At 31.9% G+C, this 26,968-nt stretch overlaps 3 protein-coding genes across 4 annotated transcripts in view; 1 reads left to right on the top strand and 2 right to left on the bottom strand.

The window, feature by feature from the left end:
* LOC124542973 (sterol regulatory element-binding protein cleavage-activating protein) overlaps nt 1–7,717 on the top strand; it is a 29,582-nt gene extending 21,865 nt beyond the window's left edge. Inside the window, exons 15-22 of one of the 2 annotated variants that reach the window (XM_047120938.1) lie at nt 740–1,106; nt 1,573–1,759; nt 2,811–2,885; nt 2,974–3,083; nt 3,831–3,978; nt 4,664–4,809; nt 5,324–5,444; nt 7,083–7,717. In XM_047120938.1, the coding sequence (XP_046976894.1) occupies nt 740–1,106; nt 1,573–1,759; nt 2,811–2,885; nt 2,974–3,083; nt 3,831–3,978; nt 4,664–4,809; nt 5,324–5,444; nt 7,083–7,213 (1,285 nt within the window). In that variant the 3' untranslated portion in view covers nt 7,214–7,717. Of the gene's footprint in view, nt 1–739; nt 1,107–1,572; nt 1,760–2,810; nt 2,886–2,973; nt 3,097–3,830; nt 3,979–4,663; nt 4,810–5,323; nt 5,445–7,082 lie in introns of those variants that run through there. The other variant, XR_006967418.1, reaches the window with a different exon arrangement.
* A 3,906-nt stretch (nt 7,718–11,623) lies between these two features.
* LOC124543122 lies at nt 11,624–13,296 on the bottom strand. The gene has a single exon (XM_047121183.1). The coding sequence runs from the start codon at nt 13,156–13,158 to the stop codon at nt 11,938–11,940; it is 1,221 nt and encodes a 406-aa protein (XP_046977139.1). The 5' UTR covers nt 13,159–13,296; the 3' UTR covers nt 11,624–11,937.
* A 3,442-nt stretch (nt 13,297–16,738) lies between these two features.
* Nucleotides 16,739–19,103, bottom strand: LOC124543160. Its single transcript, XM_047121232.1, has one exon. The coding sequence runs from the start codon at nt 18,240–18,242 to the stop codon at nt 17,037–17,039; it is 1,206 nt and encodes a 401-aa protein (XP_046977188.1). The 5' UTR covers nt 18,243–19,103; the 3' UTR covers nt 16,739–17,036.
* Between the last annotated feature and the right edge of the window lie 7,865 nt (nt 19,104–26,968).

The raw sequence follows: 26,968 nt of genomic DNA, 5'->3' as shown, positions 1-26,968 counted from the left end.
TATATTAATTTTTAAAGCATTTTTTTCAGATAGAAAAAAATATGTAAAGAATGTGAGTGAACCAGTGCAACTACAGGCACAAGGGACATAACATCTTAGTTCCCAAGGTTGGTGGCACATTGACGATGTAAAGAATAGTTAATATTTCTTACAGCGTCATTGTCTGTGGGTGATGGTGACCACTTAACATCATGTGGCCCATATACTCGTCCGCCAACCTATAGCATAACAAAAAATTAATGCCTAATGAAATTTCATTTAAAGGTTTTGTGATGCGTAACTCTTGGGGGCTTTTATCGAAACCTTAGAATTATTGGGGACTTAGATCTGATGAACGAACCTTCCCTTCCCTATATTCCCTATTCCCTTATCGGCGATAAATCGTAATAATGTGTCTAAAATGATGAAAATCGTAAATGTGTCAAAGAAATGACCAGTTCGTAACGGTGATATATGCTGGTTCATGCCAAAACTGAGTGTGGGAAAGGAACCTGTAAGGTACAGCTTCCATGCATTTTTTTTTGTGTCCTAAAGATTATATGACTATCCATCCTGATTTAATTAATTACAAATCCCAATTGTTACAAAGATAGTATTATTATAAATATATCTCGGACAAGGAAGAAAAGTGTATTATTTATATTTTGAAAATGGAATATGTTAATTTAATAATGAAAATAGATTCAGTTTTTATTTTGTTTATTTGACATAAAATATTATCTTTTTTTTTCTTTTACAGAGACCTCTATTACACTGAACAGAACGACATATATGAACTAAACGAGAAGACGAATTCGGAAGTAAATAATTCATGTATAAACAAACAAGACTTAAACGCAGCTTTTAAAGACAGTGATGTTAGTGATGAAAGTGTTTTTATTTTCGATAGAAGTGACGATTCTATCAATAGTTTAAGGAATCGAGGCGGTAGTAAAATAAACGCTAGGACTTGTAGTGACGCCGAAAATACGCCGAACTCAAATTGGAGAGGTCGGGCGATGCGCGAGTCGCCCGTCTGGTGTATGGACTTTTGCAATGACCTCGTCATCTTGGGCTGTGCTGATGGGAGGTTGGAGTTCTGGGAAGCTAGTACTAGTAAATTATTGGTAAGTGCATCTAAATATCAGTGTCTATTTTTAGTTTTTGTATCGACCATAATTTTAATATAGAACTGTGTGCTTTGTTGTTTTGTCGTTTGATCAGCGATGATGGATTCTCGTCATGATCGCATCTGCAAATATAATATTTTTTCAACATTAAAGATGATACGATTTCCTCTTCATAAGGGTTGCTTTTTTTATAATGTTCGAATTTTCCACCGTTGATGCATCTTTTGTTTTGTTTCTTATCTATCCTATCAACGTTTCACATTTTTAAATTTTTGTGACACAAAAATTGAAATTCAGGTAGATAAACCTTTTTTTTTACAAAAGCCTTTTTTATTTTCTTCATCTATACAGTCGGTAGTTTGAACAACCTTTTTATTATTTTTATCATATTTTTTTACTTACTTTTCTCTGTAAACCGAAATTCTAGTTTAGTATGATGATAATAATGAATTTTCACTTTCAGAATGTGTGGTGGTTTAACGAGTGGCGTTCAGGGGGGAAGGGGGTGACTCACGTTCGCGCGCTGTCGGGAGCAAGGCGCGTGTGTGCGGCATCTCTCTCGGGCCATCTCACTCTCTTGCGGCTCGACGCGTATAACGCACAGTCCGGAGCACATGTTGACTGGCGATTCAGCACAGCGCACAGGAGAAGTAAATATCCCTTGAATTAGTCAAGTTCCAATGTTTTTGATTTACTTATTTAAAGTACAATAGGCTATTTGACTGGTTTTTAAAATCCATTTTATATTATTAAGTAGAAGTTAAGGAACCCAGTAAAAGTTGTGTTTTTCATTTCTAGTACATATTTGCCGAAAAATATCATATTAAAAATTCCATATTTAAGTAGCGTGCACAAACGCTACTTGGACAATATGGTGTTGCAATTGGGTCGATGACGTCACTTTGCTGTATTTTAATCTGTGGTACATATAGTAGAAAAGCAAAGTTTACAAGAAAGTGACTTCATCATAAGCCCGGCCAATCAGGAGCGTTTTGTGTCACGTGACAAAAGTTTGAAAAAATGCATTTTTATTTATTGATTTTTGAATAAATTAAGTATTATTTTCAACTTTTGTTAGTAAAAACCATTTTTAAACTCATAATATACACTGATTACAATAATTCACAATTTATTTTTCGAATTGTCAAATAGCCTATTATCGTATACATCATTATTAGACGATGAATGTTTTAGGGAATTACCTAAAGAAAACCTACGGTTAAGTCTATAAATTAAATATAGCTTAAAGTCTTTTAATACCGTTATTATAGTAGCGCAAGTACTGTTAAGCCTCACAATTTCCACAAAACAAATTTCACGATTTGATATTCATATACCATGTTATAAAAGTATGAATGTATGTATATAATGTATTTTTTATTCAAGTACGAAGGTAGTGTCTGGTTATTTGTTACCGCAGCAGTTATAAACATTTAATTTATATCGAAAATATACAGTTTAATATTATTATTATTATTACTATAGCTTTCTTTTACAAAGACATTTTTAAAAAGGAAACTAGGCAGCTTGTTTATAAAATAATGATCTGAGGGACTATTACTATGTACTATATTTGTAATTTTTTTATATAAAGCATATAGTATATCCACGACTATTCATAATGTATCGATGTTTATTCGATCATGACGAATTAAAATGTGTAATATGTACATCATTATTGTTATTATTAATTTTCAACAGCACATCAGCGGTTGGATGACGAGCAAAAAGACCGTATGAGCTTCTCGTACGACGCAGACCACGCTGATAATGACGGTAAATACACATTCTTAATAAAATCGAATTCAAACATATGATTAATTTAAAATAGATATTTAATTTTTGAAAAACGAATTCTTAACAGAAATTGTATGCGTCCGAATCGCACAATCGAGACCGCACCAGCAACCAATCACAGAGCTGCATTCCGAGGGCGGTCGTATCCTCACCGGCGGTCAGGACCATGTACTCAAGGTACTGACAAAAGGTATTCTCCTAATCATATCGCTTCGTCACCACAAAGTCGATTTTATTAAAATGAAATGTACTTAAATTCATTGTACATAAAATGCGTAGATCTATTTCATTATTTGTTTCAAATACTGTCAGTATGCAAGCTTCTCAAATTGCATTACGAAACAGAAGTTAGGTGATAGTGATAACAAAAATCTGTACAATTATTATGAGTTTTTTCTCTGGTCTTCTCATGTCTGAGTGTAATGCTAGAAACTTCTCATTCTAATATTTATTATAAAATGAATCCCCCCCAAAAATAATTATGTAAATGGTACACTCACTTGCGACACATGTGGTCGCACGTTTAGTGCCAAGATTGGGTACGTTAGTCATGTGAGGTCGCATCGCAGGCTTTAAATATTACCTACTAATAAACAATTTCAAGAAAGCTAAGTCACTGTAGCCGAAAACGGCTAGGTAGATGTATATAGAATGAATATGAAAATTTGTTTGATTTAAGTTTCGATATATTGGTTTCCAAATTGGTAATTACTATCATCTAGTTATCCTCAAAATTCAATCCTACTTTTTTAGTATAGCTATTCGATATATTAAATTGTACATAAGTATATCCAATTAAATTCATTACGTTCATTTCATTTCAGGAAATCGTTCCATAGATAAAAATGATTTCAGTCTATCCATAGATCGCAAAAAAATTAATTTAGTTACAGATATTAATCAGTAATATTTGGACATCATCAGGTATTTTCGAGTTCGGAGTTGACCCCGCTACTGACCCTGCACGGTCACTGCGGACCAATAACCAGCTGCTTCATCGACCATGCCACGCCCACAATCGCGGGCAGTGGTTCGCAGGACGGACTGCTTTGCGTGTGGGACTTACACACGGGTAACTAATTTGTTTTTTTTTAAATTTGATATAAATTTAAATCAACAACAACAACAACAGCCTGTAAATACTAGATTTTACTTTCTAGATGTTGGTTCTTCATTCACTGTATTTAAAATAAAATGTATTGAAACCAAAATGTTAACTTAGTGATTACACGCACTCTGTTACTATTTCAGCATGAAGTGGTTGCCTGTAACTGAGGTAGCACATAGCATCTTAATTGTATTAATTTAAATGGTTGTATTTGTGTATACTTTGTTGGCGATCCAATAAATAAATAAATGTCCCACTGCTGGGCTAAAGCCTCCTCTTCCTTTGAGGAGAAGATTTGAAACATATTCCACCGCGTTGTTCCAATGCGGGTTGGTGGAATACACATGTGGCAGAATTGCTATGAAATAAGACACAGGTTTCTTCACTGTGTTTTCATTCACCGCCGAGCACGCGAGTTGAATTATGAATACAAATTAAGCACGTGAATATTCAGTAGAGCTTGCCTGGGTTTAAACCCGCAATCATCAGTTAAGATGCACGCGTTCTAGCCACCGGGCCATTTCGGCTCTTAAATTTAATTCGTAAATGTGTAAAATTTATTTTTCGAATAGACAAAAATACAATGTTTTTTTTATTAGTAACAAAACTAGTATGACTGTTGAACCAAATAATGTGACGTTTATGACAGGTGCGTGCGTGTATAGCATGCAAGCGCATGACGGCGCTGTGACGTCACTTGCGTACACTGCATCGTACGTCGTCTCTGCGGGCGCGGACGAGCGCCTCTGCATCTGGGACCGATTCCAAGGGCACATGCTTAACTCAATACATATCGTAAGTAAATCAATATAATATATAAAGAATCGGCGAAAACTGCCGATTTCCCAATTCAGGTAGTCTGGCAGGTAGTGTGATCCTGAACTCCTTCAGGGCGTGCCAAGTTTTCCGTTTGACGGATGGAGCGTGCATGTGTTTGCGCTCTCACTTGTCCTACATTGTAGCTAGTTGTGCTTAAAATAGTTTTCTATGGGGAGTTCGGCCAGGAGCCTCATCATCATCTTCTAAAGCAAAATAAAGTAAAGAAAAATGCCTATAAAGGTCTCATTGCTGTGTTAAATCCTCCTGAACTTTGGGGAAAATTAGATGATTCCATCCAAAGTGTGGGTAAGTATGGGTTCCTCACGACGTTTTCCTTGACCGCCGAACACGAGAAAATATAAAACAAAACAAGTAGAAATTAATTGAGGCGTCGTCAAAGCCGTCAAAGCCTTGTCCGGATTTTAACTCATAATACGGTATACCATATCGGTATACCATATTAATTTTGTATAATTTTGTGTACTTCCAGGGTCTAAACTATATGAGTCGCATGCTGCCCTTAACCCACACTTTGCTAGTGATGGGCGACCGCAGCGGGCTCACCGCTTACGACCTGAGCAGCGGTGACGTCATAAGAAGAGTGCTATTCGGTAAGTCGAAACATACGTTGTTACAGTAAATAAATGTGTTAAACTAATAGGCTATACTCTGGATTGGACTGCACGAGGTGTCAACGTCAATTGAGAGCGCATCTCACATCTTCGTTTCGCAGACGATGTAGTCATTTTTGCAGACGCAGGAAAAGCTAAATGGGTCCTCCCGGCGGGTCGGTCTAGGCATTGCAACTTGGACAAAACTGAGATCATGTTCAATAAACATGTCGTGCCTGGACCGATATCTATCGACGCCATCCCCCTCATGGTTGTGCAGGATTACATCTACCCTGGCCAAACTATTCAACTAGGCCGGCACAACTTTGAGAGGGAGATTGATAGGAGGATTCGGTTGGGCCGGGCAGCTTTCGGCAGGCTCCGTCGGGTCGTTACGTCGGCGATTCCACAATGCTTGAAAACGAAAATTTTTGAGAATTGCGTCCTACGTAATGACGGTGACTTGCGGTGATGACGTATGGTGCCGAGACGTGGACACTTATGGTGAGGCTAGTCCACAAATTAAAGGTCACGCAGCGGGCGATGGAGCGAGCTATGTTAGGTGTCTCTCTCGCAGATAAAATCAGAAATAAGGTTATCCGTGAGAGAACCAAAGTAACAGACATAGCTAGGAGGATCAGCAAGCTGAAGTGACAGTGGGCTGGCCATATCTGTCGTAGGACCGATGGCCGCTGGAGGAGACGACTCCTTGAGTGGGGACCGCGACTCGGTAAGCGTAATGTAGGACGACCTCCGACCCGCTGGTCCGACGACATTCGCAGGATCGTGGCGCGCTCTGGGGGAGGCCTATGTTCAACAGTGGACAGCAAAAGGCTGATTATGATGATGATTTTAATAGGCTGATATATTTAACATAACAAACAGTTTTAAAATAATCTATATTCATCTATAATACCTATAATTTATATATAAATTATTATTTAACCGTTTAATGTGACCCGCCGTTTTTTTATTATTTACAAATGGTCCACCAACTTTAGACCTTGGCATGGTAAGAAATTTTAACCATTCCTTACACCGTCCCTGCGCTACCAACCTTGAGATCTAGATGTTATGTAGTGCATGTAATTACATTAAATCATAAAACCTACAAAGTGACACATAACAACATTTTCATGCGCATTAAATCTGAAAGATACATGGAATAAAAAAAATCAAAATTCGCAAAATACCAATGAAGGGAAACAATGTATTTTGTCCTGTTTATGTCTCAATAAGAAATATTTTCGTAAACTTTGGGAAACAGACAAAAATATTGAGAACGTTTTGGTAATTCGTATTAATGTAAAAACATTATTTTATAAGAACATACAGGCTCTTAAATTTTATTCAATTGATATATTTGATAGATTTATCGTTATTTTTATACAATGACGATCTCCACGGTCGAGTGGTGTGTACATCGGTTTTCATGGGTCCGCCACTCTGAGGTCCCGGGTTCGATTCCCGGCCGAGTCGACGTAGATTACCATTAGTTTTCTATGTTCTTATGTCTGGGTGTTTGTGATACCGTCATTACTTCTGATTTCCATAACACAAGTGCTCCAGCTACTTACATTGGGATCAGAGTAATGTATGTGATGTTGTCTCATACAATGTGGATTTTGATATTTCCAGGTCAGAGTGACGGGTGCATCTTCGTACGACAGATACTACCGCTCAAGGACGCGATAGTGTGCGACTACGCAAACCAGTTGCGCATTGTCCAGTTCCCGCTGGTTTCCAAACTGGACATGAAAAACGAATAACCCTAGGCTGTCGACATTGGTCGAGTTCGCTTGTATTCCTCTTAGGAAAATCGCAACAGTAGACTTACTAAGTGTCTTAAATATATATATCGGCATATAATTGTTATATATGTAACTTACACCGAGTGTAAAGTGATGAGTTAAAACAGAAGTTATATTTCTTAGTAAGATGATTTTTATATGTATACTACTAGCGTTGTAGTCGTTTTATGGACATACGACTTTTAGTCAAATAAGACAAAGTGAGTTAGTTATCTAAAGTACCGTGTATATAATTTAATGTTCACTGCTTGTTATAACTGTGCCTTCTTTCTATAGGCTTGGGTTACACAAATGTCGTACAAATATTGTAACTGTGCCTTTCGGAAATCAGACTCAAGAGTATTAATATTTCAAACTGCATAAAATAAAGTTATCTTGTCACAAATATCTTGTAAATTAACACAACTGTTTATCGATGTTTTGTAATTTCAAACTGAAAAAATTTCATTTATTTATAAGATGCGTTTCAAGAAGGTTTTTTAAAATAAAATATTATTATGGTAGATTCTCAACTACAGTCGCCTTAAAATTGGACTCGTAACAACCGTGGTTTTATATTCCTTATTCGGATATGATAAATGTAATGTACCATGAATTTAGACCATAATATCAATCGTAAGTATTTTTCCTTCTAAGCCAATATTTGTCCCTGTGGTGTGATATAGGAACGGCACAGTTAAAATGTTTGTGTTGTAAATGTGTAGAAATAAATAGATTATTTATTTAATACGTGTACGTATTTTTTACTAATGTGTATTTATTTTCAATTTTAACTTATTAATATTCACAATTTCTGAGGTAGCAATATATTTATAAATTTTATGAAACTTCAAAATGTTTCATCTCTTTTTTTAATTTTGCTCCTATATTCATGCTTATATATAATTATATATAAAATTAGAATCAAATAAAAGTCATTTTTTATAATTCAACACTGATCTCCAAATAGACTCCACGTTGCAGAAGGTATGAAAAAAAAATGGTAAAGAATAAATCTCACACTCATCTGATCACACGCCCAACGACGCACTGAGTTTTGAGAAAATCATTTAAGTAAATTAAGAAATGACGACTGTACCGTATAACCGTATGTAGATAATAATATCTTTATATTTTTTGTGAAGTATTGTTTCTCATAGGAAAACAGCTTTTTTTTAATGAACTAAAAATTGGCCATATATATATTTCGTAATCTTTGCTAGACGCTGCGCAACGTGTAAAACAAGCGTCGATCGAAGCTGCCTAACCTGGTCATCATTGCTTTATTGGAAACGCTTGTTTATTAATGTAAATGATTGTTCAATTTGCAACTTCATAAACTTTAACGTACGTACAATTTTCTGTCATTTCCTTACATTAAATTTTATTTTATATAGTGTACTGTATACTTACAAACAAATTTCATCTTTTTACGGGCAGCCGTGGAAAATGTTGTATTACATACATCAATATATTGGGAGGTCAGTGCAATCCAAAGTTTATCCAATCCAATATTATTTTACAAACCTATCATTTAATTACGATCTTCATCTCGTGAAGAAATCATAGTGTGCGTCTTTGTTCCTTCGACTTATCGAGTAATATTTAAAGAATCTACGTAATTAAAAATAATAAGTTTTGTTTAAAAGTTACCTGTTATAAAAAAAGGCTAAATCATAGTCTCGCCGTGGCGTTAGTGGCGGCTTCCAAAAACATAGATCACACGAGACTTTCCAATTTGTATTCGCAATTATGGACGCTATGTTGTAAACTAGAATTATTATATTATAACTTATCATGATTTTGTTATTTCCTGAAAAATATTTTTGAACAAGTTGTATTAAATTTTGAAAAAAATAAAAATAATATCATAGTAGTAATAAGACAATTATCAACGAGCAAATTAATAAATAAAATATTTTACTATCATACTCTATATAGATATTACTGTTATATTTGAATTCTCGACGTTATTTCGCCTAAAAAGGTGGTTTTTTTATATAAAAAATTGTATATATGACAATGAAATGAACATGACATTATTCCAAAAAAACGCCACGAAGAGGTTATTCTGTTACACCAAAATGGTGAAAAATTAACTGTGGTAATTTTTATACTATTTATTTACGAAATTGTTAATTATATTATTTTGGACCAATATCTTATTAATAACACGGACCTAAAAAAAGTATCAATATTCGATAAGGATTACAATTTAGATTTTCATAATGTCACAAGTTATATCCTACAGATGTAAAGTACGATTACGAAATTATTATTTACGTAAAGTAACAGATTAAAAAATTCTTCTAACGTTGAAAATTAATTAAAAAACGACAGAAGTAAAATAAAAAAATATTTATCTACTGTATGTTAACAGATTGTATTTCATAATATACAATCGTATCATATCATACAATCATATACATATAAAATCGTTTGATAATATAAAACATATTATTCGTACCGCACCTTTTTTTAGGTCCGTAGATTGTAGATGTCATTAAATTGATCATCGAAGACGAATAAAGTTGTGTTTATGAAACGTCCGTTGAAATGGTTGTAAATATTGTTTTCTGATATATGTATAAAATAATATTCCCCACATTTGTAATGGTTTTTTTACCTTCATTGTAACATTCAATCGTCATTTCAGCGAGGCACATATCATATTAATAGATAGATCGGTATTGTAGACTATACCTATCTATTTATAGGGATTGGTGTTTTACATCGTGATGAAACTATTCATTACAAGAAAAAAACAATTGACAACCTTTTTTTAAATCCTCGTCATAACACTGACTTTTCGCGCGTTTAATTGGTGCGCTCATGTACGCCAATGTAGCAAAGCATCGTGTACTTGTCAAATAGTCTTACTATTTCTTCCAAATCCATTTAATTGGGTACATAGATTTTTTTATACAATCGTGGTGTAATATTCTCCGACATTTTTTGGGGGAAACTTTCACTCTGCAGTGGAAAATTAAAATCAGTTGCTTTCAATAAATTATATATTAATATTTCTTAATAAATATATAATTATTATTTAATACATTTTGAAATATCTCATTGTATTTGTACTAGTATGGTAATTAAAATATAAATTACCAAAATGATCAAGCTCTCATAGTCTCTCATAACGACAAGTGGCATCAGTCACAAATATTTTAGCTGAGTGACCCAGTGGTTACAACGCGTGAATATTAAAACATTACTGCTTTTTCAAACCTAGGCAAACATCAATGATTTTTTTATGTACTCGGTTCAAGTTTAAAATCGATATCGTTTTGCGGTAAATGGTGTGGCTAGGTTGACTGATTTTGACGACCTCCGTGGTCGAGTGATGTGTACACAAGTTTTCATAGGTACGCCACTCCGAACCCAGGGTTCGATTCCCGGCTCAGTCGATGTAGATTATCATTAGTTTTCTATGTTGTTTTAAGTCTGGGTGTTTGTATTGTCGTTACTTCTGATTTTCCATAACACAAGTGCTTTAGCTACTTATATTGGGATCAGAGTAATGTATGTGATGCTGTCTCATATTTATTTATTTACTTCATTTATAAGGAGAATTTGTCATGATGTTTATGTTTATAAAACGTTTAATATTACAGAATTCAATAAACTAAGAATTAGTACATGATTACTACACTACACTTTTATTTAAAATTATCACATTACATCACGTTAATAATTCATTAATTGGGTTATACGAAGAAGGTAGTAATTATTTTATTAATTATCTTTTTAGTTAGTATAAGTGACACCCATTCGAATCTGATGTTACTTAATAATATAAAACAAAAGTCCTTTAAAGATGTTTGACAAATTAATCACTATGATTAGGCCAGTATTAATATATGGTAACCCAGGCGTTTTGCGTTGATGGCGTTGCACCTTGCCGATGAGTGTTGAGCCTTGGACCAGCAGTGAGACTCCCCCGAAGGTATACCGCTTATCGAAGGTACTATGGAGAAGCTCCAAAACTTTATATATAATCTTTCTATATTCTTTCTTTCCAATACTTAAGTCAAATAAGTTCATTAATGTCATAATAACAAACTGCAACATTCGCAAACAAGAACATTGAGAAAATATAATAAAAAAGAAATTAGTGACGATTTTACTTCATCATTATTTTATCTACAAAAACATATAAATATTATATGAACTGTTGATGTTGTTGGGTTTTTTGCTTTGATGGTTTAAAATTATTTGAACGTTAATTTCGTATGCTCATGCCAGTAATAGGCGATGCTAAAAAAAAAACATTTACATATGATATAAGTAATCTTAAACATCTTACTTTTAAATTTTTTTTTTATAAATCTATTTTATTCATATTTTGTATTGAAATTGGGTTTGCATTAATTTACAATACGCTACAGTTTATCTCAATTTATTTTAGGTTTTGGTGGATCATTTCACATTATTCATACATGTATTCATATATAAACATTGGTTAAAATATTGCGGTTACAGGTAACTTACTCCTATTGATATGATACCATTAAAGTTAATAGATTAAATTGTTCTAAAACAAACATTTATCTGAAATATACAAGCTTTCCAAAATTTTAATTTATTTTACGTATTAGCACGACGGTTTCTTAACCAAAAAATGCATTGTATTTGTAGAAATGTTTTAAAACTTTGTGCACTGGTTCAATTTTTTGACTCTAAATTAAAAACTTAAAAAATTATTCATTAACATTAATTGGTAAAGCCCTGGCCTCACCATCATCATCGTCAGATTCTACCACTGGGGAAATGTCAACTGTGTTGGGACATTCGAACTGATGCCCAAGGCTTTTAATTGTGATGTTAAATTCAAATCCAGGCGTTAAAAAATTATCGTATCCATTGTCCCAAACCTGATTCTCTTCAGATTTGCAATAGATCGAGAGTACCGGCGTCCTCAGGCACTGTGAGGACATATATTTCATTTTTCCTATATGAAACTCTTCATCTCTTCCCCAATCCACGAGTTGAACGATAGCAGTTTCATCGAGTTTCGTCACTTTCTTTATAAAAGCTCTTTCGTATATATTTCTGTTTTCAATTTTCACACAGACTAATGTTCCCTCGATCAAATGCTCAGGCGATAGCGAGAATTCTCTTCTTGCGTAAAATGTTATGATGTCAATTTCTTTGACGTGCTTATTGTAGTCACTAACTGTGGCGACATGGAATTCATTCAAGGATTCACCCGACTGCACCCTCACATGCAGAGTTTCACCAATCGTGAGTTTTTTAAAATCGAAATACATTATTTTACATCCAACAATCGGATTCCATACTATTGGGTCGTGATAGAAACCTAATATTGAAAATCCGCTTATAGCTAGCAGTGTTGCAATGCTTTCTGGAGTAGAATTTACTAACTCAACCAGTATCTTATGCGGTTTCTTGCCTAAAACTTTCATTCTAAGAGATTCGATTCCAGCATAATATTTAAAAGCATGAATTGCTTCCGAAGTAAAACCATTCGTGTGATCTATGGGATAACAATTAGCAAGCTGGCAGTCAAAAGCCAGTGCCGGTGTATTTTTCAATTCATGTGAGCATACCCATACATTTTCAATTGGAATCAATTTTTCGGTAAACCCGTAATCAATTGCAAATACATCGAACGCTAGGTAACACTCAATTTGTGATATACGAATTATTCGTCCCCTCATATACTTGCGAGCTCCACATGAATAACCATAATTGAATATTACCATGTCATGTATACTGAATATTGTGGTTTTGGTTTTAGGCTCAGTGGTCTCCCACGCATGGATGAGAGGTCTATACTTCATCGGACGAACGTAAAAGTCGAATGGATCTATAATATAGGTTACTTCTACTAAATAAGTTTTATCCATCTTGACAGACTTTATTGTTAGGTCTGCTACTAGCTTTTCGATTTCTTCCATTTTAGTCTAGAGTAAATAAACAGCGTATTAAACAGATTATCAAACATATTTTTATGTATAAAAATACAATTAACACGACATTTAATAACACTAAAAAGCCAGCTAATAGAAAAATATAATTTAATCATAAATAATGATTTATTTACCAGGCACATAACAATATATATTTCAAAAACGTCTAAACATACATAACATTAAAGGTATATAAAAATAATACAATTTTTAACCAAGGTTTTTTTAAAATACATTTAATACATGCCTTAAACAGCCAAACAACAATCCAATATAATAAATAATCAAAAATATATATATAATTAAATCAAAAATATAATAATTCGCCGCTTGTAGAGTAAAATGCATATCGCTTTTACATAAATAAATAGATATGTTTTATAACACCAATGTAATACATAGTTCTTAAACGCCACAAAATAAAAACATTAATAACAATGTTGGAAGCAGTTACCGGTGTACTTCGCCAAGCTTAATATTATATTTATAATCGATATCCTGGACAGTTATTACACTTAGCCCAAGTAGGTAATCATTTAGTTTATTCTAAGAAAATACTAAGGTTATTTATTTATTATAAATACAGCGGCAATTAAAATAATTAAGTAAAAACTATGATTAAAATATTGTTTTATGAATTTTGAAACTCCTACTGCTGCTCAAACCACATCTATCTTTCACAAAATATTCAAGTGAAATCAATTAGTCCGTAATTGTTTCTATATAGACACCAATACCGATTACCGAAGTAATAACTTGTACGACGCGATCAATACTTGAGCCCGAAGTGTTGCTAGGAGAGAGCCTTACGTTTTGCTAAATATTCACCATCTGTCTAAATAATAGAACGTACATAAAACCATTTATAACGTTAAATATATTTCTATGTTTTGTAGTTTACTTTTGCCGTTTTTCTTGTGTTGTAGTAGTCAAATCTTTAATTAATAAAAAGTGCTGTATAGTTATTATAAAAAGATATACATACATAGCAAAGCAAATCAATGGAAATAAAACAGCAATTATTACAAACTGAACTTCACCAAAATCATAAAAACGTTAGATTTTATTTATCGTAACTATGTAAAAATTACTATGTAAATATCTAAAATTATATATATAATATTATATATAAATATTAGTATTAACTATGTAAATATCTAAAAATTGGGACGAATCATAAGTCCATTTTATGAATGTAAGGTTGTTTACACAAAATGATTTAAAGTTTTTTTTTTATGATAAATTTATTACTTTGTAATTATTTCTACTAAATGTTGTGTATTCATATATTGTTTGCAAAATAGCCGTAAACACACACTTGTGATGATGACATATTTCGAGTTGTCGATGGACTCCTAGCTTTGAACCTTAAGTACACGTTGGGCCAGCGTGTTTGGCCGACGTTGGCCGATTACGGCTCATATTCAGAGTGCTGTTTTAGATTGGCTTGTATGTAGTTAAAGCACAAGAAATCATTGAATTTGAATGTTTAACTCATTCTATACAGCGGAGTTCTACATATCACATTGTTCTACTAACTTCAAATGATGCGAGACGACATCAAATTATTGGTATATTTTTATTACAACGAAATTGCTCTTATAATCTCTGAAGTTCGGGTAGGGTAGGAAGGGTAATACGGCTTCAGTCTGCAGACCAAGTCAAGACAAAGAACTTTGAAAATTATTTGTTTGTTAGAGACTTTAAGGATTAACTTTTGGAAATAATTTTTAAATATTACAACTTTTACTTTTATGATTGCTCAATATTTAAAATATTATTACCTTTTAAACCACATTTCATTCGTCTTTCGAATAATATAGGAACTGATTTTGCAGATGTACATTTTGTTTGATAAATATATCTTTATAGCTTTATCATTCTTAAAAGCGATTGTAGCTATTTACCCACTTCTAATATATCAAACTTTTATTAGATTTTTATCGAAATTATCAAAAAAAAGATGACAATTGTTTTTAGCAATTGCTTGATAATTATACACTCTCTTGATATAAAATTAATTAGAGAAGCCATTTTTTTAAATATTTAATTACATTGTTTGTTGCTTGTAATATTGTCATATTTTTTCGTTAAATAGCATAATTTTTCCCGTTGAATTGCAAAATGGATTCCTTTAGACTAGAATTTTGCTTTTGAAAAGAACCACTGTGTGCTAGAAGTGTCGGCACAGTTTGCAAATAATAAACAGTTGCATTCAGCATTAAGTATAACATTTTCAGTAATCTTTGGTGTGTACCCACGGTCAATCTTGATCGAGTTGGTAAACATCAATTAGAAAAGGTACGTGAACACGAACATCGCCTATTAAGAAATTTCAAGTAGTGTCTATACTAGTAAAGAAATTAATTTCATCGCATGCCAAAAAGACAATAGATTCCAGGAACATGGCGTGCAAAAATATTTCAGAGATGCGTGAAGTGTTTTTTTTATAATACGTAGACAATATTGGGCGTCATATTTTTTTTATTTTGACTTATCGATTGGAAATTACGCTCTGTGTAATGCGCCGTGCTGCCTTCGTAAACCTCGACCACCGACCATACCATTCAAATTTAACGACGATTGATGTATGCACAAATATATTTTTATGTCAATATTTATTTCTTCTCACATGCCTACAATAACATACTTGTTTATTATATTATGTATCTTTATCTTTCAAAATAGGATATTAAATTAAAAACTAAATGTAATGTTCAACCAGTAAGGAAGATTTACCAAATAGGATTAAATAGATATATTTAAATATGAGCTCGCTATGCACACACACCGACTTCCACGGTCCACGCGCCCATGATTTTAAATTTTTAATATATTTTTTCTTTCCCGCGCTTTTGCGTGGTGTGTCACTCGACACATCTTCGAAATTGACAGATGATTAACTACACAGATAATATTTATAAAATATAAATCTAATTACCATTTACGTTACTGTATACCTGTGTACACTATATACATTTACCCTTTATACATAGGTACTTAATTATAAAAACTAATGTACATCTTTTTTGAAATGTTGTTTCAATATAAATGTATAGAATTTACCTATGTGTTGTCGGAAGGACGTGAACATTATTTCCCTAAATAAACAGATAACTATAAACTACAAATAATTGTAAATAATAAGACAAAACTATAAACATATGATTTCTATACAATCTATAATTTGAAATAATTCATTATACCAATCGAATATTTTTTTGTTCTACTGCAGGACTACATTCTTCATTTTTTGATCAGTTATATATCTAAATTTTACAATAATAAAATAATCACTTGACTACTGACTATAAAATATAATACCATGATTATTAAAAAATGAAATTTACTTGGTAGAACTTGTAAAATAATAATAGATTACCAACAAACTTTCAAAATAAACTCTCATTTAACTCTCAAACTCTTATTTTTTTATAAATTTTGGAGAAAACCATTTATTTGGAACTAGGATAGGGAAAAGGAATAAAATATATAATGGAATACTTATTTCATAAAATGAATACACAATTACTCATTTATTATTTATTAAAAGTTAATTCTCCTTAGATTTAACTTTTATATTTTGATATTTTGTGTAATTTAATTACATCATTATTTTGATTCATATTGGCTATTCTAGTTATGATCTAGAAATGATAATTAATAGTTATAGTTTTAAAATATTTGGTTAACAAGACATTTTGGAACTTATACTTAAAATATTATGAACATGATTACATACATTAACCTAAGAATTGTGATTACATTGAATAATAATATTGTATACTGGCTACACTACATTCTATCGTTATACGTTCTACGTTAATAATAAATTATAAACATAATGCAAAAAAAAATAGCCCTGCTTAAGCTGGTAGGGCCCTGGCCTCATTATCATCATTAACTGGTAATACCAGAGGAGATATATCAACTGTGTTAGGATATTCGAACTGGTATCCTAGACTTTTAATTGTAATGTTAAATTCAAAGCCAGGAGTCAAAAAACGGTCTAGACCATTATCCCAAGCTTGACTCTCATCGGATTTGCAATAGATCGAGACTACCGGTGACCTCAAGCATTGTGCGGGCATATATTTCATTTTTCCTATATGAAACTCTGCAATTCTTCCCGAATCCACGAGCTGAACGCTAGCCCTTTTATAAGGTTTTGTCACCTTCTTAATGAAAGCCCTTTCGTATATATTCTCATTATCGTTTTTGATACAAACTAGTCTCCCTGCAACGAAGTGTACAGGCGAAAGATAAAAATCCCTCTTTGCGTAAAATGTTATGGCACCAGTTTCTTCAAGGTACTTATTGTAGTCGCCTACTTCGACAACATTAAACCCGTTCAGTGAATCCCCCGACTGAACCCTCACATGTAGCGTTTCCCCAACCGAGAGCTCTTTGAAATTAAAATAAATACTCTTTCCACCTACAATGGGATTCCAAGCCACGGCATCACAAAAGTGACCTAATGTTATATATCCGTGCATAGCTAGCAGCGTGGAAATGCTCTCTATAGCGGAATTTACTAACTCAACCAGAATCCTGTTAGGTTTTTTGCCTAAAACTTTTATTTGAACAGGTTCGTTTCCAGCATAATATTTAAATGCATCAATTGTATCGGACGAAAACCCTTCGAGATCCAGAGGGTAACAATTAGCTAGCTGACAATCACAAGCCAGTGATGGTATATTTGCCAAGTGTAGTGGGCATTCCCACATATATTCAATGGGTATTAATTTTTCCGTAAAACCGTAATCAATTGCGAATATATCACACGCGAGGAAACTCTCAATTTGTGAGATACGGGTTATTCGGCCCCTGAGGTACCTACGACCTCCACACGAATAAGCCACATTAAATATGACCATATCTTGTACATTGAAACTTGTTGTGTTGGTTTTAGGTTCCACGTACTCCATCACTTGGATGATGGGTCTATACTTCATCGGACGAACGTAAAAGTTTAATGGATTGATAACATGAGTTACTTCTACTAAATGCATGGACTCCACCTCAAAATAACTGATTGATATTTTCGCTACTAGTCTTTCGATTTCTTCCATTTTAGTCTAGAGTAAATAAACAATGCATTAAACATACTGTCGAATGTACAACATATTAATGAATCAAATGTTTAAAACTATCTAAGCTACCAAACATTTTTTTTCTTCAGAAAACAAATATCAACATAATATATCTAGAAGATACAGACATAAATTTAAACTATTTGATAGCTTGTTATTCATGGTACACGACATTTAATAACACCAAGAAGCCAGCTAATAGAGAAACATAATTTAATCTTAGATAATAATGTATGATTTAGCCTTGCCATAACAACAGTATATACGTAGATAAATTAAAAACATCCAGGAAAAAAATAATCTGATATACATTATTAATAGTACAAGGATATGAATAAAAATGAAAATTATAGCTTAGGTCTTATACAACTAATACATGCGTAAAACAGCCACACATAACAAAGCGGAATTTTAAGTATTCAAATAAAATTAAGATGTATATAATTCGCCGCAGAAGTAAAGGCATAGATTGTATATTTTCAATTCAGAAAAAAACTATGTTTTATTACACCAATATACAAACAAAAACATCAATGTACCCGGTTAATAAACGCCACAAAACACTGATTAGTTTCTATCTTAAAACAATTACCAATATTTTCGCCAATGCAATATATAGAATAAATTATTATATAATTTATTTATTTCAAAAGTTTTATGCTAGACGTTAGTAAGTATAACTTCATTTGAGTATTGTTATCGTATACAAAACAATAAAAGTGATAACAATTATTTTAGAATATTGTTAAACTAACACAACATTACTGAGGACCCTGGTAATAACTTTAGCTTATACAACGCGGAAGGAGCGAATCGCGATCAATAAACGAAACAAAGTGTTGCTAGAGGAGAGAAGTATAATGAAAGGTATACAAAAATTTAAAGAGTGGTAATAGCAACAACATTCATTCAATATTAGGTATCAATTTAAATTAAAATGCAATAATTCAATTAAAATAAGCAGAATGAACATAAAAATAATTAATTATTTTATATTGAGACCAATTATAGTCTATTTCAAAAGGTTTAAATATATGAACACAAAATCCCGTCAAAAGCTATTTCTTTATTCTAATTTACAATTAAGTTTAACTTTTAAAAATATATTTTTATTGAATAAGTATACACTGATAGGGTCATGAGGCCATAGAAGTTGTCGATAGACTTCTAATTTTCAACCGACTTCAAAAAGGAGGAGGTTATCAATTCGTCTGTATTTTTTTTTTATATTTGTTACCTCATAACTTTTCACTGGGTGGACCGATTTTGATAATGGGGTCCCATTTTAATTTTATATTTTTCCGATGATGGTATCCGTATGAAAACGACATAAGTCTTAAATTTGCATTATGTATATGCGCGACAAATATGTGAATAACTGAAAATCACTTTAACCAATTTTGATAATTCTTTTTTTATTATAAAATATATACTTCAAGGGTAGTTTGGTGAAAGTTTGGTAAGGTTCTGAGCATAGGATCCATGACAAAGTAACGGAACGGAAGGGAACGGAACAATTCTGAGGAGCACGTTAGCGATACTCGGTCGAATCTTTTATTAATAAGTTATTTGGATATTTGAGTCACCTTCTGTAATGTGGTTATGTTTATGTAATTATCATAGTCGAATATTATAATCAACTAGCTACCCACCCCGGCTTCGCACGATTGCAATACTGATACTAAATATACTACAGAATTTGTTTATTTACGACATTACACCGCAAACTTCAAAAATTATCAGTATTTCTTTAATATATTGTTCATGTATTATATACACAAACCTTCCCCTTGAGTCACACTATCTATTAATAAAAACCGCATCAAAATCCGTTGCGTAGATTTAAAGATATAGGGACAGAGAAAGCGACTTTGTTTTATACTATGTAGTGATGGAACTCCTATACGGCTCACAGTTAGGGTCCGATATGGGGAAGAATTTCTTACTATCTTTAATCAAATTTTGTGTATGTGATGTGATGTCTCCAAATATACCAATAACTTTAACTACATTATATAATCGTAAATCGACTTTTAAGTAGTCGAATATTTTTCATTTCATTTTACTTAGGACGACTCTAAAAAATATGTTGAATACGCAATTATTGGTATTACTTTTTAGTGCATATTCATTTGTTTTAAAATAGTGTTTTATTTGAAGTCGGTTTTTCTTTTTGTTAAAATTTTAATTTATACTACTAAATCAATCAGCTTTGATTTTAATATCCTTAAGTTCTTCAAAACAAGTTCCCTATGGAAGGTCTTATGCTTTTTAGATACACTATCTTTTATAAGATACGAGCCATTACCACCGTTAATTGGCCTCTGTGACGGCGCTAGACCACACAAGTCTGTTTTAAGTTAAATTGTAGGAGCTGAATGTATGTAAATATGAATTTTATTGTAATTGAATGAATTAAGTTGAAATATTTGATGTATCTTTTAGTTGACAAAATAATTAATACTGGAATACTGCTGCCAGTCTAAGTGTTTTATATAGGTTGATATTACTGAAGTAGATATTCAAATTATGCCTTAACATTGAAATTCTGCTTTTTTAAAATGATTGCAGTTTGTTGTTTTTTTATGGTATAGGTTGGTGGACGAGAATATGGGCCAACTGATGGTGGTGGTCACCATCGACCATGGACAAAGATGCTGAAAGAAATATTTACTATTCCTTAAATCGTCAATGCGCCACCAACCTTGGGAACTAAGATGTAATGTCGCTTGTTTGTTACACTGGCTCACTCACCCTTCAAACCGGAACACAATAATACTGATTATTGTTATTTGGCGGTAGAATAACTGATGAGTGGGCGTGTACCTACACAGACGGGCTTGCACAAAGCCCTACCACCAAGTAAATTGTTAAGAATAACATAATAACTATCAACTTCAAAAGTATAAACTTTGAAATGCAATGTAATGTAATCTTTATTGATGCCACTTAAGTTTTCGTTTGTATTTCCTTAGGGAATGCAGCCCTAGCAGTTTGTATAAAGTTACATAATAATATAAACTATATAATGCATAGGACAGGAGCTACACACAAACATAATAAAAGAAGTCATGAGATAAAACATTTATTTAATTTTCTTATTATAAATAAATATGTTTTTTTTTTTGTCATATTTTTTTCTCTAGGGTTTTCTAAACCATTCATATGATTTTAATGAAACTTGATTTTTTTAGCTTAAACAAGCCAAAAGTAACAAGTTTTCTTTAGTTTGGATATTTTTTTTATAGATACTTATTCTACAGTATATACAGGATATACTCATCTTTAAGTTACTAGATTATAGTCATCTGATTTAAAATTTAATAAAAGTTTTTAAATTATCTATACTAATAATATATAAAGGTAAAATTTGTTTGTTTGTAAATAGGACTCATCAGAATTAATGATCTAATATAAATTTATGGATTATACTACATTGAAAAAAATACATTCCTAAGAGAATTTCTGTGAAGACTTATTCCTAAGAGCTATGTATATGATATAAATTATATTTATATCATATTATTTTCATTATTACTAATAAGAGGGGTCGAACGCTATTAGAAACCATTAAAATTTATAAGCAACTACTTATATCTAAAACATTTTTATACCTTAGCTAAGTACCTGATATTTTTAATATGATATTGGGGCAAAAAATGAAAAATACGATTAGTTTTCTTAGGGAAGTAAATATACAAATAGATGGCTCGATGAGTTGTACATTAAACACTATCACTATTTTTTAATATAATGTTGTTCTTACAACTGTAATCAAATGATAACTAACAGTGTAACACATCAGTATAATACATATCTAGGCATCTAATATAAAAATATATAATAAAAAATCTCATTCTTAAATAAGGTAGCCAGTTTCTCACGCTTAATTTAAAGACCACCTCTAAAAATAAATTAGAATACATAAGTTACGATTAGAATTAAAAATGAGAATTTAAATAATTTCTTTGATGGAGATGATGAGCGATAATGAAGCCATTATTTTCTCCTAATTCCTCTAGGAATACATTACTGATATTACAATTATCGATTTACATTTAAATTGTGATAGGTTACATTTTACAATAATTGAATGAAAATACGAGTATCGTCGGTTAACATTATGAAACTTACATGTAGGTTACATTTACTAAAAAGTATAACTATGTCCTGTAGGTATGTATTAATAATATTTAGTACTAGTCTAATTATTGTATATATACTTAAACTAAGTAAAATAAAGTCAAATGATATTACTCGTCAAAAATGTTATCTGGTAAAGCTCTAACATCATCATTATTGTCTGGTACAGGCAGAGCGGAAATATTAACTTTATTAGGAAATTTGAAATTATGTCCAAGACTTTTAATAGTTATATTAAATTCATATCCCGGAGACAAAAAACAGCCCAATCCGTTGTCCCAAGCTTGATTCTCTTCACATTTGCAATAAATCGAAAGGACTGGTGTCCTCAAGCATTGTGGGTGCATATATTTCATTTTATCTATATTGAATTCCTCATCTCTGCCCCAATCTACGAGTTGTACGATAGCACTTTCGTTTGGCTTTGTAACTTTTTTGATAAAAGCTCTCTCGTATTTATTTTCTTTATCAATTTTTACACATACTAAGCGGCCTGTAACCAAATGCAGAGGCAATAGCGAAGATTCTCTTCTTGCGTAAAATGATATGATATCAATTTCTTGAAGGTGTTTGTTGTAGTCGCTAACTCTGGCAACATAGAATCCGTTGAGAGAATTACCTGATTGAACCCTCACATGTAGAGTTTCACCAATCTTAAGCTCTTTGAAATGAAAATAAATTCTTTTGCCACGTATAATAGGATTTCTAGCCATCTCATCAGAAGAAAGACCTATTGTTGAATAGCCGTCGATAGCTAGGAGTATCGCAATACTCTCTTTATTTGAATTTATTAAGTCAACCAGAATCTTATTTGGTTTCTTGCCTAAAAATTTCATTTTAACAGGTTCACCTCCAATAAAATCTTTAATAGCCTCGTTTGTTTCAGACGTAAAACCTCGCGGCTCCATTGGGTAACAGTTAGCGAGCCGACAGTTATAAGCTAGTGGTGGTATATTTGCCAATTCTTGTGAGCATTCCCATACGTATTCCATTGGGATTGATTTTTCTTTAAAACCATAATCAATGGCAAATACATCGCACGTTAGAAAATTATTAACTTTTGATATACGAGTTATTCGTCCTCTTATATACTTACGACCACCACGTAAATAGCCCAAATTGAATATTACCAAATCCTGTATGTTGAATCTTGCAGGCTTGATTTTAGTTTCCATGGATTCCCAATCCTGGATAATGGATTTATATTTTACAGGCCGCACGTAAAAGTCGAATGGATTTAAAATGTGAGTCAATTCTACCAAATGGATAAAATCCGTATCAAAAGAATTGGGTGGTATATCCGGTACTACTTTTTCGATTTCTTCCATTTTATTCTAAAGTAAATAAACAACGTATTAAAGATGATATAAAAATATCTTAATGTATCGAAATATCACAACGAATCATAGTTAGCCACCAAACCTATCTGAGCAAGTATATATAAACATGATCAATCACGAAAATAATATCCGAAATGTTAAATTATTTGGTAGCTGTAGTCTTGTTTATGGCATACGACATTTAAAAACACCAAGAGGTTATAGAAACGTTTAACTTATCCACACGTATTTTTTGGCACATAGCAAACTATATTATACAATTATATAAAAAGTGCAAGGATAAATAATTTAAAGATAATTACATAATTTATAAAAATTTATAACAAGGTTTTTATACAATAAATATTATATGCGGTAAACAGCATTCTACAGAAAAGACTATATTTTCTAATGTAACAATATCAGCTCAAAAAAGAATTCGCCGTATGTATATATAAATAAAGCTTTAGATTTTGTTGCAAAATCCCGTCAAAAGCTATTTCTTTATTCTAATTTACAATTAAGTTTAACTTTTAAAAATATATTTTTATTGAATAAGTATACACTGATAGGGTCATGAGGCCATAGAAGTTGTCGATAGACTTCTAATTTTCAACCGACTTCAAAAAGGAGGAGGTTATCAATTCGTCTGTATTTTTTTTTTATATTTGTTACCTCATAACTTTTCACTGGGTGGACCGATTTTGATAATGGGGTCCCATTTTAATTTTATATTTTTCCGATGATGGTATCCGTATGAAAACGACATAAGTCTTAAATTTGCATTATGTATATGCGCGACAAATATGTGAATAACTGAAAATCACTTTAACCAATTTTGATAATTCTTTTTTTATTATAAAATATATACTTCAAGGGTAGTTTGGTGAAAGTTTGGTAAGGTTCTGAGCATAGGATCCATGACAAAGTAACGGAACGGAAGGGAACGGAACAATTCTGAGGAGCACGTTAGCGATACTCGGTCGAATCTTTTATTAATAAGTTATTTGGATATTTGAGTCACCTTCTGTAATGTGGTTATGTTTATGTAATTATCATAGTCGAATATTATAATCAACTAGCTACCCACCCCGGCTTCGCACGATTGCAATACTGATACTAAATATACTACAGAATTTGTTTATTTACGACATTACACCGCAAACTTCAAAAATTATCAGTATTTCTTTAATATATTGTTCATGTATTATATACACAAACCTTCCCCTTGAGTCACACTATCTATTAATAAAAACCGCATCAAAATCCGTTGCGTAGATTTAAAGATATAGGGACAGAGAAAGCGACTTTGTTTTATACTATGTAGTGATGGAACTCCTATACGGCTCACAGTTAGGGTCCGATATGGGGAAGAATTTCTTACTATCTTTAATCAAATTTTGTGTATGTGATGTGATGTCTCCAAATATACCAATAACTTTAACTACATTATATAATCGTAAATCGACTTTTAAGTAGTCGAATATTTTTCATTTCATTTTACTTAGGACGACTCTAAAAAATATGTTGAATACGCAATTATTGGTATTACTTTTTAGTGCATATTCATTTGTTTTAAAATAGTGTTTTATTTGAAGTCGGTTTTTCTTTTTGTTAAAATTTTAATTTATACTACTAAATCAATCAGCTTTGATTTTAATATCCTTAAGTTCTTCAAAACAAGTTCCCTATGGAAGGTCTTATGCTTTTTAGATACACTATCTTTTATAAGATACGAGCCATTACCACCGTTAATTGGCCTCTGTGACGGCGCTAGACCACACAAGTCTGTTTTAAGTTAAATTGTAGGAGCTGAATGTATGTAAATATGAATTTTATTGTAATTGAATGAATTAAGTTGAAATATTTGATGTATCTTTTAGTTGACAAAATAATTAATACTGGAATACTGCTGCCAGTCTAAGTGTTTTATATAGGTTGATATTACTGAAGTAGATATTCAAATTATGCCTTAACATTGAAATTCTGCTTTTTTAAAATGATTGCAGTTTGTTGTTTTTTTATGGTATAGGTTGGTGGACGAGAATATGGGCCAACTGATGGTGGTGGTCACCATCGACCATGGACAAAGATGCTGAAAGAAATATTTACTATTCCTTAAATCGTCAATGCGCCACCAACCTTGGGAACTAAGATGTAATGTCGCTTGTTTGTTACACTGGCTCACTCACCCTTCAAACCGGAACACAATAATACTGATTATTGTTATTTGGCGGTAGAATAACTGATGAGTGGGCGTGTACCTACACAGACGGGCTTGCACAAAGCCCTACCACCAAGTAAATTGTTAAGAATAACATAATAACTATCAACTTCAAAAGTATAAACTTTGAAATGCAATGTAATGTAATCTTTATTGATGCCACTTAAGTTTTCGTTTGTATTTCCTTAGGGAATGCAGCCCTAGCAGTTTGTATAAAGTTACATAATAATATAAACTATATAATGCATAGGACAGGAGCTACACACAAACATAATAAAAGAAGTCATGAGATAAAACATTTATTTAATTTTCTTATTATAAATAAATATGTTTTTTTTTTTGTCATATTTTTTTCTCTAGGGTTTTCTAAACCATTCATATGATTTTAATGAAACTTGATTTTTTTAGCTTAAACAAGCCAAAAGTAACAAGTTTTCTTTAGTTTGGATATTTTTTTTATAGATACTTATTCTACAGTATATACAGGATATACTCATCTTTAAGTTACTAGATTATAGTCATCTGATTTAAAATTTAATAAAAGTTTTTAAATTATCTATACTAATAATATATAAAGGTAAAATTTGTTTGTTTGTAAATAGGACTCATCAGAATTAATGATCTAATATAAATTTATGGATTATACTACATTGAAAAAAATACATTCCTAAGAGAATTTCTGTGAAGACTTATTCCTAAGAGCTATGTATATGATATAAATTATATTTATATCATATTATTTTCATTATTACTAATAAGAGGGGTCGAACGCTATTAGAAACCATTAAAATTTATAAGCAACTACTTATATCTAAAACATTTTTATACCTTAGCTAAGTACCTGATATTTTTAATATGATATTGGGGCAAAAAATGAAAAATACGATTAGTTTTCTTAGGGAAGTAAATATACAAATAGATGGCTCGATGAGTTGTACATTAAACACTATCACTATTTTTTAATATAATGTTGTTCTTACAACTGTAATCAAATGATAACTAACAGTGTAACACATCAG

The sequence above is a fragment of the Vanessa cardui genome, chromosome Z (genome assembly GCF_905220365.1).
Source record: "Vanessa cardui chromosome Z, ilVanCard2.1, whole genome shotgun sequence".
NCBI lineage: Eukaryota > Metazoa > Arthropoda > Insecta > Lepidoptera > Nymphalidae > Vanessa > Vanessa cardui.
The sequence above is the reverse complement of the archived record's forward strand: the minus strand, read 5'-3'. Positions and strand labels throughout refer to the sequence as shown.